General features: G+C 42.5%; 1 protein-coding gene across 2 annotated transcripts; it reads left to right on the forward strand.

Annotated features, from left to right (window-relative positions):
* The first annotated feature begins 1,667 nt into the window (after window positions 1–1,667).
* Window positions 1,668–11,401, forward strand: Ndufab1 (NADH:ubiquinone oxidoreductase subunit AB1). Of its 2 annotated transcripts, none has more exons than XM_087908492.1 (5): window positions 1,668–1,873; window positions 6,044–6,166; window positions 8,645–8,732; window positions 10,347–10,446; window positions 11,244–11,401. In XM_087908492.1, exons 1-4 carry the CDS (start codon window positions 1,706–1,708, stop codon window positions 10,436–10,438), a joined length of 471 nt encoding a protein of 156 aa, XP_087764618.1. In that variant the 5' UTR covers window positions 1,668–1,705; the 3' UTR covers window positions 10,439–10,446; window positions 11,244–11,401. The 2 variants fall into 2 exon arrangements, with proteins under 2 accessions (XP_087764618.1, XP_048316272.3); XM_048460315.3 differs by having other exon boundaries at window positions 11,271–11,401.
* The last annotated feature ends 2,162 nt before the right edge of the window (window positions 11,402–13,563 follow it).

Consider the following 13,563-nt stretch of genomic DNA (forward strand, 5'->3'; position numbering starts at 1 on the left):
GTACAGCCAAGATGTAAAATAGTGCAGCAGTCAGGAGAGCAAAGGCAGATACTCATTAAACAAAGGTACTGGGGGATTTTATTCAGTGAGCTCAATATATCCATATGAGTTGGCCCATGTTTTTGTTTTTCTATAATTTTTTATTGAATCTTTGGGTATTCCACATCATGTACCCCAATCCCCCATTTCCCAGTCTTTCCATATTCACCCTCCACTCTTGTAGCCTCCCTCCAGAAGTAAATGAAATAAATAAATAAAATTAGAAAAGACAAAACAAAACAAAAACATCTTGTCGGCCCTGCTCCTCTACCAACTGCAGCGTTCTGGTGCATGTACCATTCTGCTCCTCCATCCTTCCCGCATCTCCTTTATATAGTCATTTGTCACCGTGACATTGGAAATTGCAGTGTGTCACATAGTATACGCTCCTCCAAACAGTTTTACTTAAGAATGTTCAATCCCCTGAGTCATTAAGCTGGTTCAAGGTCTCTGGCTTCCGCTCCAATGTCAATACTGTGCCCTCAGAGACTCAGATATCCTCCTGCCCTGGGTCAGGATCCTGCAGCTCCTAAATGGGGAAGTGCTGGAGTGTGGTTGGCCCATTCTTAATCATACTCTTATCCCTACAAACACTTCTGAGCATGCTCAGCTTAATTAATTTAAGAAGATACTACATACATTTTTAGGTCATGGGTTATGTGTTTATGAGATTGAAGGGGAAGGAACAGGAATACCTCTAGGCATGCTCAGATTACACCAGAAAGCCTTAGCTGAAAATAAAGGACACTTTGAAAGTGCATAAATTTAGGAGTTTGCCCCTTGAGTGTTTGCCTTACTTAGTGGAACTGGTGTGTGGACACTAAAATTGTCACTTGTTCATTTGGTTGGCTATATTACTTACAGATTGTCCAGTCATACCTTTTGCTTTACTGCAGACTTAAATCAGAGTTGTACATTACCAAAATTTAAAATATGGATTGTTATACTTCCACATTTATCAGTCTTCAGTTTACATAAGCAAGCACATGGGCTTTTGAGGGAGGTTTGTTTGTGTATGTGTGTTTCGAGTTGTTTATTTAGTTAGAGACAGTACCTTGCTATGTAGTCTAGATTACCATCATCTGCCTCAGCCTCTAGAGTTGAGATCATAGATGTAGCAGCCACAGCTGGCTACTAGTCTTAAATCCATTCTGTTTCATACTCATATTTTGTACTGAGTTTTCATTCAAACAGAAAAATCTGAATGCTATGGGAGAAACGTGAGAATCGTGGCATATTTTATTTTTTGAGACAAGGTCTTAATATGTAGCTCTGACTGGCTTGGAACTTGCGGTGTAAACCAGGCTGACCTCGAATTCACAGAGACCCTCCTGCCTCCAGAGTGCTAACTTTAAAGACGTTTGCCACTATTCCAGAGTCACCGGCCGACATTTTTTAAAAAAATATATTTCGGAACTCTGAGAAAATAAATAAGTTCTTTTTTTGTCAGTAACTGTTTAGGAGCAGATGGCTTTTGTGCAGTTGGCACCAAGGTAGCTCTCGCCCTTCAAACGGAGGGGAGGTGGGCACAGCGCCTCCGGGAGCCGCCAGGGGTCGCCAACGCCCGCGGAGCCCTCAAGCGCCGCTCTATGCGTCGCCAGCGTACGGAGCTAACAGCGGCTTGGGCGGGAGACCGCGGCGCAGTGCATTCTGGGTTGGCGCAGCCATGGCGGCTCGTGTCCTTTCCGTCTGTGTCCGCCGCCTGCCCGCGGCCTTCGCGCCGCTGCCCCAGCTTCCCACACGGGCCTTGACCCGGCCGCTCAGCATCACTGTCTGCCCTGAGGGAACCCGGAGGAAGTCCGGGACTCTGCAGCCTGCCCTGGCCCTCACGCAGGTGACTCGCGGTGACTTTGCCGGTGCTGCTCAGGGGTCAGGGCCCTTGCCGTCCGGGTTGGGGGAGGGGCCCCGGCCGGCTGCACAGCGGCTGCAGGGATGATTCGGGGTACACTGCTAGCCCTGCTGCCCGACGAGTTTTGGTTGACCCCTGTCGCGAGGCCGAGTGTCTTGTGATTAGAGCACAGAACTTTGACCAAGTCTCGACCGAACAGAATTGGTCTCCAGCTCTCATCCTTGCAGAGTGGCAGTGAAGTACAGCTGAGAGAGGTCGAGTAGATCACCTCCTGCAGTCCCCGTTGTTGTGGTGATGGTATACTGTGGACACCTCCTAGGGAAGGTTAAAGACAGCGTGCACAAGAGGAAACCACTTGCATGTACAGAGTATTGCCTTACTAGAGTTCTGTCGTAATTTTTCCCTTGTGACACCTTGTGAGCCTTCTGGAAGTAGAGATAGGAAACAAGTGTGAGGCTGAAACTCTAGGGCGTCACTTCCAATCCTAGATTCCCAACAACAGATTTTAGCCCTCTTCCCGCACCCCCTCTGACTTATTCCTATGGGATCAGGCCCTTGCATGGCGTTCCACGTTTCCCATGTGCATCCCAGATTAGGAACTGCTTACTGTAGGATAGACTGGGCCAAGGTGGAAAACCCTTTTCATACTCATGAGCTTCCTATGGTCGTGGTTTCGGTTACATCTGCATCCTACAGGAATAAGAATCTACATCCAGTGTTGAGATTTGCTGACAGTGTACCAAAAGCTTGTCATATAAGGGCAGTAAAGTTGCCTGTGTGTTTGGGTCTAGAGACTAATTTCAGTTAGTTTCCCTGTTCTTACAGCATTGCTTCGCAATCATAGGTGTGCACACAGCTCATCGGGGTTACAATGGAAGACTGATTTGATAGGTCTGCAAAGTGTTTGTTTTCCTGGGCTTTGCATATGTGGTCCTGAGATCATGTTTAGAACAGGCAGTGCTCTCTCTGCTGGGTTTACACTGACAGTAGGGGAACTGCTTTATGCATACAGAATGGTTTTGAGTTAGCTCACTGATACATGAAGAGAGAGAGTTGTTTACAGGGTATTTTAGGTTTGTTATTGGAATATGCATGTTCTCTGCACAAATCAGAGGAAGCAAACAGTAAGCAAGATTTGTTGAAGAAATAAGAAACCTTTTCACTGAATCACCCAGCTTCGGTGACTGAAATAAGTTGGCTTGGAAGTTTCTGGCTAGACAGAAGATGGAGAGGGAGTAGAATAAGGAAGAGATCTGTAGAGGTGCGGGTTTGTTTCAGACAGCTGCATTTGAGGTGTCTCAGTCCTGAGGTTTGAACTGGGCAAGTGACACAGATGTCCTTTAAAGCTTTTTCCATAAACAAAGAAGGGCAGAGGGGAACAAGATGGATTCTAATAGAAACTCTTCAGTATCAGGCTAACTCAGCGTCACTGCAGATAGAGCCACCCTTGATGCTTAGAGATCGTTTATGTCACATGTCTGAGTCTGGGGGAAGAACACCCCCAAGACAACTATAGACTGCAGGGGAGGTGCTTTCCGAACAGTAGACATCTGGCAGGAGGAAGCAATTTAGACCCTCCAAGAGATCATGCAGGGGGCTCTGGAGCAGAGTACTTAACCATCCTGCCTCAGTTTCTTTGTAAAAGGTATGTAAAGTGCTCAGAGTAGTACCATGGTCTGATTTAGTGAGGCAAATCAATCCTGGCCTGTAATCTCAGCTCCTTTGTAGGCAGCAATAGAAATAACATGTTTAAGGCCTGTCTGGGTAAAAGTAAGTTCAAAGCTACCCAGAGTAACTTAATTAAGCCCCCATTTCAAAACCAAGGCTGGCAGTATAATGGTGGAGCCGCTGCCTGACATGGATGAAATGGGCCCCATTCCAGTACCAAAATAAGTAAATAACAAAATTTTAAAATTACCTAGGAAAGGAATAAATGGGATGTGTATTTTAGGCTACACCACAGCTGAGGGCCACACTGCCAGGCTGCTGTAGCATTGCTATATATATGCCAAGCAGTATCCAGTGCTTTCACATCATCTTACCTTGCCACAGTCTTATGAATGAGGTGCTGCTGTTTATCCATATTTAACAGCTAAAGAAACAGAGGCATACACAGGTTTTATAACTGGATGAGGACAAACAGCTAGTAAGAGCCCATAACAGCAGCACTTAACAGCTAATTAACAGCAGCAGTCTTTCCTAATCTGATCTGGTTTCTGAGGCTCACCTCTCAGCTCACTACATCTTACTGCCTTGTACTGAGCTCACTGCAACCATCTATTTTAGACTGACATGTAGCCTCAAGACAGAGAACTCTTAGTTCAGTCTCTTGGTACTTACCTGGCCCTGCAAGAACTTGCCAGTGATGCCTGGTGAGCTACTGACACCTAGTGACCACATGAGCTTACGTGCAGACTCTTCCCAGTCATTCTTTTCCCATGGCCTGGTGACATGCTGGGCACTGTTCTCCATCTCCACTTCATACCAGTCCTTGATACTTTTTGTTTTTTGTCTTTGAGACTTCAGGCTGGCCTCGGAACTGTGTTGGTGAGGATGTGTCACTCTTGCTCATCCTCCCAAGTATGAGGATTGCAAGCCTGAACTACCATGTCTTTCTAAAATCTGCTCGGGTTTTTTTTTTTCCTTCCAGGCTGAACACTGAACACGAGGCCTGACTCATACTAGGCAAGCCCTCAACCAATGAACTACAACCCCAGTCCCTTACTAGTTTCTAATCTCTTTTCTATACCTTCTTGATATGCACACAGGACTTGATAGGTCCTCCTACCTTAGGCGGTCATTCTCTGTCATTCTCATTATTATCATATTTATTCTCCCCCCCTTTTTTTTATTACTTTCTGCTTCATTTTGTGACCTCTTTAAGTCATTGTGATGAGTAGATCTAATGGTATGTCCCTAATCAAAGAGCTCTGACACACAGTACAAAGGCAGCAATGGATTTAGGCATGAAAAAAGTATTGTATTCAGAGATCCTCTAGAATATATCTTCAGTTAATGTTTTTAGTTTGCTGCAAATTAAGTCTATCTTGATAAAACAGTATATACTGGCTCAGTTTTATTTTGAAGTAGGTTCTTGCTCTATAGTTCAGGCTTGCCTGGACTCTGGCTATCAACCTCAACCTCTGAAATGTTAGGGTTACAAACATTTGACACCACAGCAGCTCTTAGGTCATTTTTCATAGGTATTTTTTCATAGACATACTCAGGGACCTGAGTGCCAGCAAGCAAACCCAGTTCTTTCTCTCTCATATATTTGTTTAGTTAGTATGTGAGTATGCATGAGAAGGTCAGGGGATAACTTGAGGGTCCACGTTTTCTCTTCCCACAATGTAGATTCTAAGGATTGAACTTGGATTATCAAGCTTGGTGGCTAGTGCCTTTAGCCTTTGATCCATATTGGTATCTTTTTCCCTCCCCCTTCAGTATTGAAGATTGAACCCAGGATTTCACACACTAAGGAAATTGCTCTGCTATTAAGCTATATTACATTCCTGCCCCCTCTTTATTTTGAAACAGGTTCTCACTAAATTGCCTAGATTGGCCTTGATCTTGATCCTTCTGCCTCACTTCCCAAGTATCTGGGATTAAAAGCCCAGCTACAAACTCATTTTCTGTGGAAAAGCCTTAGCAATAAATTAAGAACTTTAAAGTTAGGAGCACTGGCCCTTTTATGTTAGTGACAGTCTTACTGAACAAGATGGTGTCCAAAGTCAGAAGAACGAGTCCTGATTTTGAGGACAAGTGACACCCATTTTGATGCTAGAGCTGCTGAGTTGACCCAGATCTATGCCTCAGTATATAGCAATGGCCACATTGGAGAATGAGATGGTAGGGGTTTGTAGAGCCCAGAAGCTTTGTGAAAGTGCCTGGCGTGCGTATTGAGGTGGCTCAGCAGGTAAAGACACCTGCCACCAAACTTGGTGACCTCAGCTCAAGCCCTAGGACCCAGTAGAAGAAGAGAATTGACCCCCCACAGCTTGTTCTCTGACCTCCAATCAGGTGCCATGGCACGTGTGCATTCTGCTCCCAAGTAAAAAATTTACGTGTAAGTTTTTAAAAAGATACCTGTAGACATGTGCACTACGTAAAAACACTTGGAACTGAGTGATACTCTCCTTCCTGTCTTTGTTCTAGGTGCCTGGAAAGGTCACACACTTGTGCCGCCAGTACAGTGACGCACCCCCTTTGACGTTAGAGGGAATAAAGGACCGAGTGCTGTATGTCTTGAAACTCTATGACAAGATTGACCCAGAAAAGGTAACTGGTTTAGATTTTTTTTATCCTTTCAAAATTTACTAATTTCCCTTTTGCTTTGTTTTTGTGTGTTTGTGTATGTACTTATGCATCTTGCATATGCATGCCATGGCCCCCATGAGGAAGTCACAGGACAATCTGCAGCAGTTCTCTCCTTCCACTATGCCTGTACCAGAGATTGAGTTCAGAGGTCATTAGGATCAGTAGCAAGCATCTTCACCTGCTAAGCCATCTCGCCAGTCCATATTTTTTTCCTTTAGCAAATATAATCACATAGTATAAAATTCAAAGGATCCAAACAAACATTCAACTAAAAGTCCTTCCATCAGGGCTGGAGAGATAGCTCAGCGATTAATAGCACTGGCTGATCTTCCATAGGACCCGGGCTCAATTCCCAGCACCCATATGGCTGCTTATAACTTAAAACTCCAGTTCCAGGGTGCCCAACACCCTCATACAGACATTCTTGCAGGCAGATATACCAATACACATAAATAGTAAAATAAAAAACTTCTTCCCAACTTCCAGCCAACCAGTTCTACTACTAGGAGATTGACATTGCCCCTGTATAGATATAGCTTCTTGTATATCTTTCCAGAGAGAAATAATCATTATGTCAGGCAGTATAGGCACATTATATAGCATAAATATTTGTCTTAGTTACTTTTCTATTGCTGTGATAAAACATGACCAAGGCAACTTACAGAAGGAAGGGTTTATTTAGGTTATAGCTCCATCATGGCAGGTAAGCATGGCACTGGAGAAGTATCTGAGAGTTTACATCTTGAACCATAAACAGGAAGCAGAGAATTCACCTGGGATGGAGGAGGCTTTTAATGCCTTAAAGCCTGCCTCTAGGACACAACTCCTCCAACAAGGCTACACCTCCTAATCCTTCCCAAATAGTCACCAACTAGGAACCAAATATTCACATGCCTAAGACTTATGGGGATTTCTCATTCAAACCACTCTTCTGAAAACACAAGTAGTCTGGGAGTGTAGTTCAGGGAGAAACATATTTACTCCATTACTCCATGATAGGGTCTAATCACAAGGAAAGCCTGCAAAAAACCACAGGTGGCCCATATACCAGAACTGCATTCTTTCTGCCTCTTGAGTTTTTTTGTTTTCTTGAGACAGGGTTTCTCTGTGAAACAGTCCTGGCTGTCTTGGAATTCACTTTGTAGACCAGGCTGGCCTCACACTCACAGAGATTAGCCTCCCTCTGCCTCTGAGTGCTGGGATTAAAGGCGTGCACCACCACTGTCTGGCAGCCATTTGCTTTTTTGTTTTAAAAGACAGGGTCTCGCTATGTAGCCCAGGCAGGCCCAAAAGTCACATTCTCCTCCTCCTGAATGCTGGGAATATAGAGGTACTACCGCAAGAGGTTTACTTCTTTCTTTTTTAGTTTAACTCTTAGAATTTTTTTTTTATGGTGGTTTGAAACAGTTTTTTTTTCTTTAGTAATTGAATCTGTTGTGTAGATTAATGTAGTTTTTAAAAAGATTTTTTTAAAAAAATGTGTGTGTGTGTGTGTGTGTTTGTACTTGCCTATGTGTATACTGAGGACACGAGGTCATCAGGTCATAGTTCTCCCATCTATTTTGAGGCAAGGTATCTCTGAACCTGGTGTTTCCATTTTCTCAGCTAGGCTGGAAACCACCAAGTCCAGTGTCTCTGCCCACTTGAGCTGTGGGTACAGGCATATACCAGACACACAGCTTGTTACGTGGGTACTAGGATCCGAACTCTGGTCCTCAGGATTGTATAGGGAATGCTTTTAATTGCTGAACCATCTTAGGCCCTTAACATGGATTTTGAAGAATATTTCTTGGTGAAGCCAAATTATAAGCAAGTGAATACAGTATTCTGTCATCTGACAGATATCTACAATTTATAATAAATCTTAGGATTTTTAGTTGTTGAGTGTATATATGTTGCTGGGGATGGAACTGTGGGCCTCATGCACACTAGGCAAATGCTCTATACTGAGCTACAGCCCTATAATAGTTTGGTTTTCTTTTTTTTCCACTGTGTAGCGCTGACTGTAATGGAACTTGCTATGTAGACCAGGCTGGCCTCAAACTCAGAGAGTTCAGTTAGTGTCTGCCTCCTGAGTGCTAGGATAGTAGCCTACAATTAGACTTGGAGGAGAAGGTTTTTTGTTAGTAAAATATCAAGAAAACAAATTCTCTCAGATGTCCTTTAGAATAGCGATCAAAGATCCTAATAAAATATATAGCATGAAATCTTTTATTTGAATTTCTTTCTAAACGTAACCACCTTAAAATAAATTTGAACAGGCTAACAAACTATACTATGTCCCTGACAGCATATGTTAAATATACTATGTTATTTAAAGGCTTGTGTTTCTTTGTGTTTCTTTGCAAATCTTCTATATGATGATAAAGTAGTACTCTGTTGTCTTGGGAAGCAGACACTTTCATGGATTCAATTTTGTTTGGTATTTCTTTCTTGCAGCTCTCAGTAAATTCTCATTTTATGAAGGACCTGGGCTTAGACAGTTTGGACCAAGTGGAGATTATTATGGCCATGGAAGACGAATTTGGTAACATATATTTGCTTTGGATCTATATGCTAGGAGTCCTCATTTTGTTGTTTTTAAGAAAAGAGCTCTCTCTCTGCAGCCCAGGCTATATCCCAGTTGACTCTTCAGTGGTTTAGTTTAAACTGAAGAAAATGCTGGAGTCTGGACTAGATTCAGATATTAGTAGATACAACAACAGCAATACTTGCCAGGCTTCTTAATGTCAGGTGAAGTAATATGAGGGACAGTGCAGGCCTGGCAGAATGTATACTAGCATTAAGGGCTGGCTGGTCCGAAAGGGCTTGGGAACGTGGGACCTTCGTGAGCTATGATGAATCAGCTAAACAGCAGTAATAAACTGTGTTAAGGACACACAGGTGAGGTCTGGGCCTCCTGCTCCAAGTTGTTTTTATTAAGATCTGTTTGTTGTGCAAACAATTCTTTATAAAGTCCCTTGGCTCCTTTTTGGGTAGCTGATTAGAAAGCAAAGGATATGTGTGCCACCCAATAGGGTAGGCTGTACTTAACACTCCGCATAGATGATATAAGCAAGTGTTAGGCTGTTGCTACTTAAAAACCTTTTGGATTTTTAAGTACCAGAGCTGGACCGAGTTCAGACATCTGTGAGCCTGACAAGCAGCGGCATCTCTCAAAATCTTCACCACACTGTGAAGTGAGTGTGCTGAATAGGAGCCTCAAGATGGGGACTCCTGAGAGAGCACATATAACGTGCTCAATACAGTATCTGAGCCAAAGTAAACCCTATTGAAATTATCACAACCCAACTGTGTAACAGGAACAAAGAAATACATGCTGCAGCATGAATGACCCCGGAGGACAAAATACAAAGCAGCTCATCACATGCTGCTCACTTGCTTCACTGGCGTGAAGTTTCAAGAGGAAGATGGATGAGGACAGAGTAGATTTAAGGCTACTAAGTGTTGGGATGATGGGGAGAGGGCTACTAATGACACTTGGGGTTTTTTGGTTTGGTTTGGTTTTTTTAGGGGTGATAATGTTCTAGGGCAGTGGTTCTCAACCTTCCTAATGTGAGCCTTAACACAGTTTCTCATGTTGTGGTGACCACCACCATAAAATTATTTTGTTGCTACTTTGTAATTGTAATTTTGCTACTGTTGTAAATCATACTGTAAATATATGATATGTGACTGTGACCCCAAAGGGGACCCACAAGTTAAAAACCACTGTTCTAGGGGACTTTAATTAAATGGATTAATTCTTAGGGAATTAAATAACAGCAGTGGTTGTACAATCTTGTGAGCACACTATGAACTACTGACTTTTATATTTAAAAGAAGAAATTTTCTGTTATTTCTAAAAAACTTAAGTCCAACATGATGTACTTATTTTCTAAAACTTACCTAGTTCAAAAACGAAATGGGATTCAAGATTGTTGGAGATGTTGAACACAGCTGTAGGTATTAAGAAAGGATCAAAGGCAAACCAAGCCTGGTGGCACAAACTTGTAATCACAGCTACTTGAAATTTCAAGGTCACCCTGAGTTACTGAGACTCTGACCTAAAATTAAAAGGGGGAGAGGAATCATATGCTTTTAGTTCTAAAGGGTTCGCTTTTTCCATATTCACACTGTTACCATTTTTTTTCCATTTTAGGATTTGAAATTCCTGATATAGATGCAGAGAAGTTAATGTGTCCACAAGAAATTGTAGACTACATTGCAGATAAGAAGGATGTATATGAATAAAGTTTCAGGTAAATAACTTGATATTAAACCACATTCTCTCATAGGATTAAACAAGACTCATAGAACAGAAGTTGGAAGTATTTGACAGAGACTGTCATTAGTTAGAGAACACAGACTGTTTATGGTTATCTGCCATCCAAGGCCCTAACCCTTGCTGTGATCTTTAAGAGAGGCTTGAGAGCATCATTCCTGGACAGGATTCAGCCCTCTTCTTTTGGTTTTTTGAGACATGGTCTCTCTGTAGCTTTGGAGTCTGTCCTGGAACTAGCTCTTGTAGACCAGGCTGGCCACGAACTCACAGAGATCCATCTGCCTCTGCCTCCCAAGTGCTGGGATTAAAGGTGTATGCCACCACCACCTGGAGCAACCTTCTTCTTAAAAGCAGTCTTACACAAATACTGCATGTCACAACCCAGAAATGAACCTCCATCCCTGTTACCCTCCCAGCACAGCCTCACCTGCTCCAAGAAGCAGAGATGGCCCAAGTTGCTCCCAACTAAGAGGGTGGGCTTCAGAGACAGAGACCCAAATTGGCTGTAATACCCCTTATGCAGTGAATCTGGTGATCTTGGACAAGTTGCTGAGCTATGAATTTAATCCCATGTAAAGTGGCAGTGAAGACTGACCCTATCAGGGCTTTGTGAAGGTCAAATTGGGTCATAGATGGGTATCATTGCCTGCTATTATGCCTCAGTCAACAGTTGCTATTGTTTCAGCTCTACTGTTTTGTGCTTAGAATATTTAGTTTCAATGCACTGGGCACCTTAAAGGTGGCACTTGGAGTCAGTGACTACACACTAAAAAGAAACCCAACTTATCTTGTCATTGCCAGAGCCTTCTTCCTCATCAGGAGACTCGAGGACGCCCAACTGCATCATGGCTGACTGACAGCGGTTCTGTTGGACTTGTATTTAAATTGTCTGAGTGTTTTGCCCTTTAAAAATAAATCTATTATAAAACTAACATTTTTCTCTGTCTTCAGTTTTCTTTTTCTTTTTTGAGACAATCTTGTTCTAGCCTGAACTCATTAGCACAGCTAACCTCCCAAGTGCTAAGATTATAGGTTTGAACCACCCTGTTCCACCTAATTTTTAATGTTATTGATTTTGCTTAATGCTTTTAAAGATCTGTCATCAATAACCATGCATATCAAAAATACAGCCTAGGGTACTGTGCTGGTCAGCTGGGGTGAATAATAATAAAAAAATAGCAGTGTATGTTTTGTAAAAATGTCACAAACCCATTATTTTGTATGCAGACCAAAAAATAAAAATGAAAACTGTATGACCTATCCAGGCATGGTGGTATATGCCCATAGTCCTAGTGTGTAAGAGGTAAAGCCAGCTAGGTAACATAGCAAGACGCTGTGCTCCAGCAATGCACCTGAAGCAAGTTTCCCTTTCCCACCTCGGTACATGTACGTGTGCTCACAGTGAAAGAACACTCGCTTCACTTGTTTTTCCTCCGTGCCGATGAATTAGATATTACTAGCTGACAGCATATGGGTCTAGTTCTTCCCGAAAAAACCTTTTTCCAAAATACCAGAATTGAAGTTCGGGGGAGGATCAGCTCGGCTTTCAACACTGCTCTTTGGTCACGTAGCCATTCTCAGTTCTGCCCCCACCCCTTCTGAGACATGTTTTCTCTAGAGCCCAGGCTGGCCTCAGACAGTCCTAGCTCAGTCTTCCGAGTGCTGGGACAATATGTATATGCCTCCACAGCAGCTACCCTTTCATTCTCGGCGCTGTGGTTCTTGGGGTTGCTGTAGGTAATGTGTACACATAGCTTACATCCTGTTTGAGAGTTGTGCCATAATTGCTTTTTTACTGCAGTTTATTGTTTGTAGAAGAGAACAGAAGCAGGAGCTTATAGAAGGTGCTATCAGCAAGGCAAGGAACTGAGGTGAGCCTCAGCCAGCAGATACTTCTGGGGGATGAGGTGGTGAAAGGGGAGGAGCCAACTCTACATTTGGGTCTACCTTCAAGGCACACTTCTGATTCCCAGTCTCTTTATCTCCTCAGAGTTATTCTAGACATACTCCTTTTTTTCTAGTAATAGAAACCATTTGTCGTTAGTGTGCTTTTGTTATCCCCTGTAGTGCTAGGGAAAGGTTCAGGGGTTCACATGTTAGATGAGTGTTCTAACACACTGCTACATTCTCAGCTACCCTCCTTCTAAATTAATTTTTTAGCATTACTTTTTCCTCTCTTCAAACTTTACCATATAGCCCCCTTACTCGCCATCAAATTCTGTTATTGTGTATACACACACACACACGTTCGCGCGTGCATGCACGTGCACATATTCATAAATATAACTCTCCTTCAAATCATGGTCTCTTTGTTGTGTGTGTGTATATATATATAATATATAAAATTATTATATATTACATATATATAACTAATATATAATTATTGTATGTGTCATCTTTATTCAGTTCATGTTTAGGCAATCTGTTGGTGAGACTTAATGGGTAAACATTTAAGAAAATACCATGTAAAACTGCCATCATGGAGCATTAAGGAGCCTAGTTTTTACAGATGCCTTCATTTCATGAAGAACTTGAAACTTGTTAAATACTAACAATCAACAGTGAACCACCCAGGCTACAAGTGACTGACTGCTCTGACCAGAATTAGAATATTTTGGTAATACTCCCCAAAGTTGTTCTGGCTACTTTAAATCCTAGGACAACTGAAGATCTGACTAAACACTCCATCTGGATTGTTTTGCCGAAGATCACAAAGTTTAGCAGTATTGCCATCAGGGCAACATCTCACTGACATCTCACCACACACTTGGTCCGGTCACATCACTCTGGAGTTAGCTAAAGTCCACTGGTCACACATTTAGGGTCCTTAAATATCAAGGACCTTTACGCTCTAAAAATTCATCAGAATGTTTTCAGTAAGGATTCTGTATTTTGATAGGTAGGCAGCAACCTGACCACACATAGCATTCCAAATTGCATAGAAATCAGAGGACAGAAGCCATGCAGTTGATGTTGTAAGTTTGGTATGCATGTTCACATGTGTTGTGGCAAAGACCAAGGCTGATGATATGGGTCTTCCTTCTACCTTACATAATGAGGCTTGCTGCTCATTTTGTTTGGGTCATTTCCTGTC

Source organism: Myodes glareolus, chromosome 7 (genome assembly GCF_982192425.1).
Source record: "Myodes glareolus chromosome 7, mMyoGla1.1, whole genome shotgun sequence".
Taxonomy (NCBI): Eukaryota; Metazoa; Chordata; class Mammalia; order Rodentia; family Cricetidae; genus Myodes; species Myodes glareolus.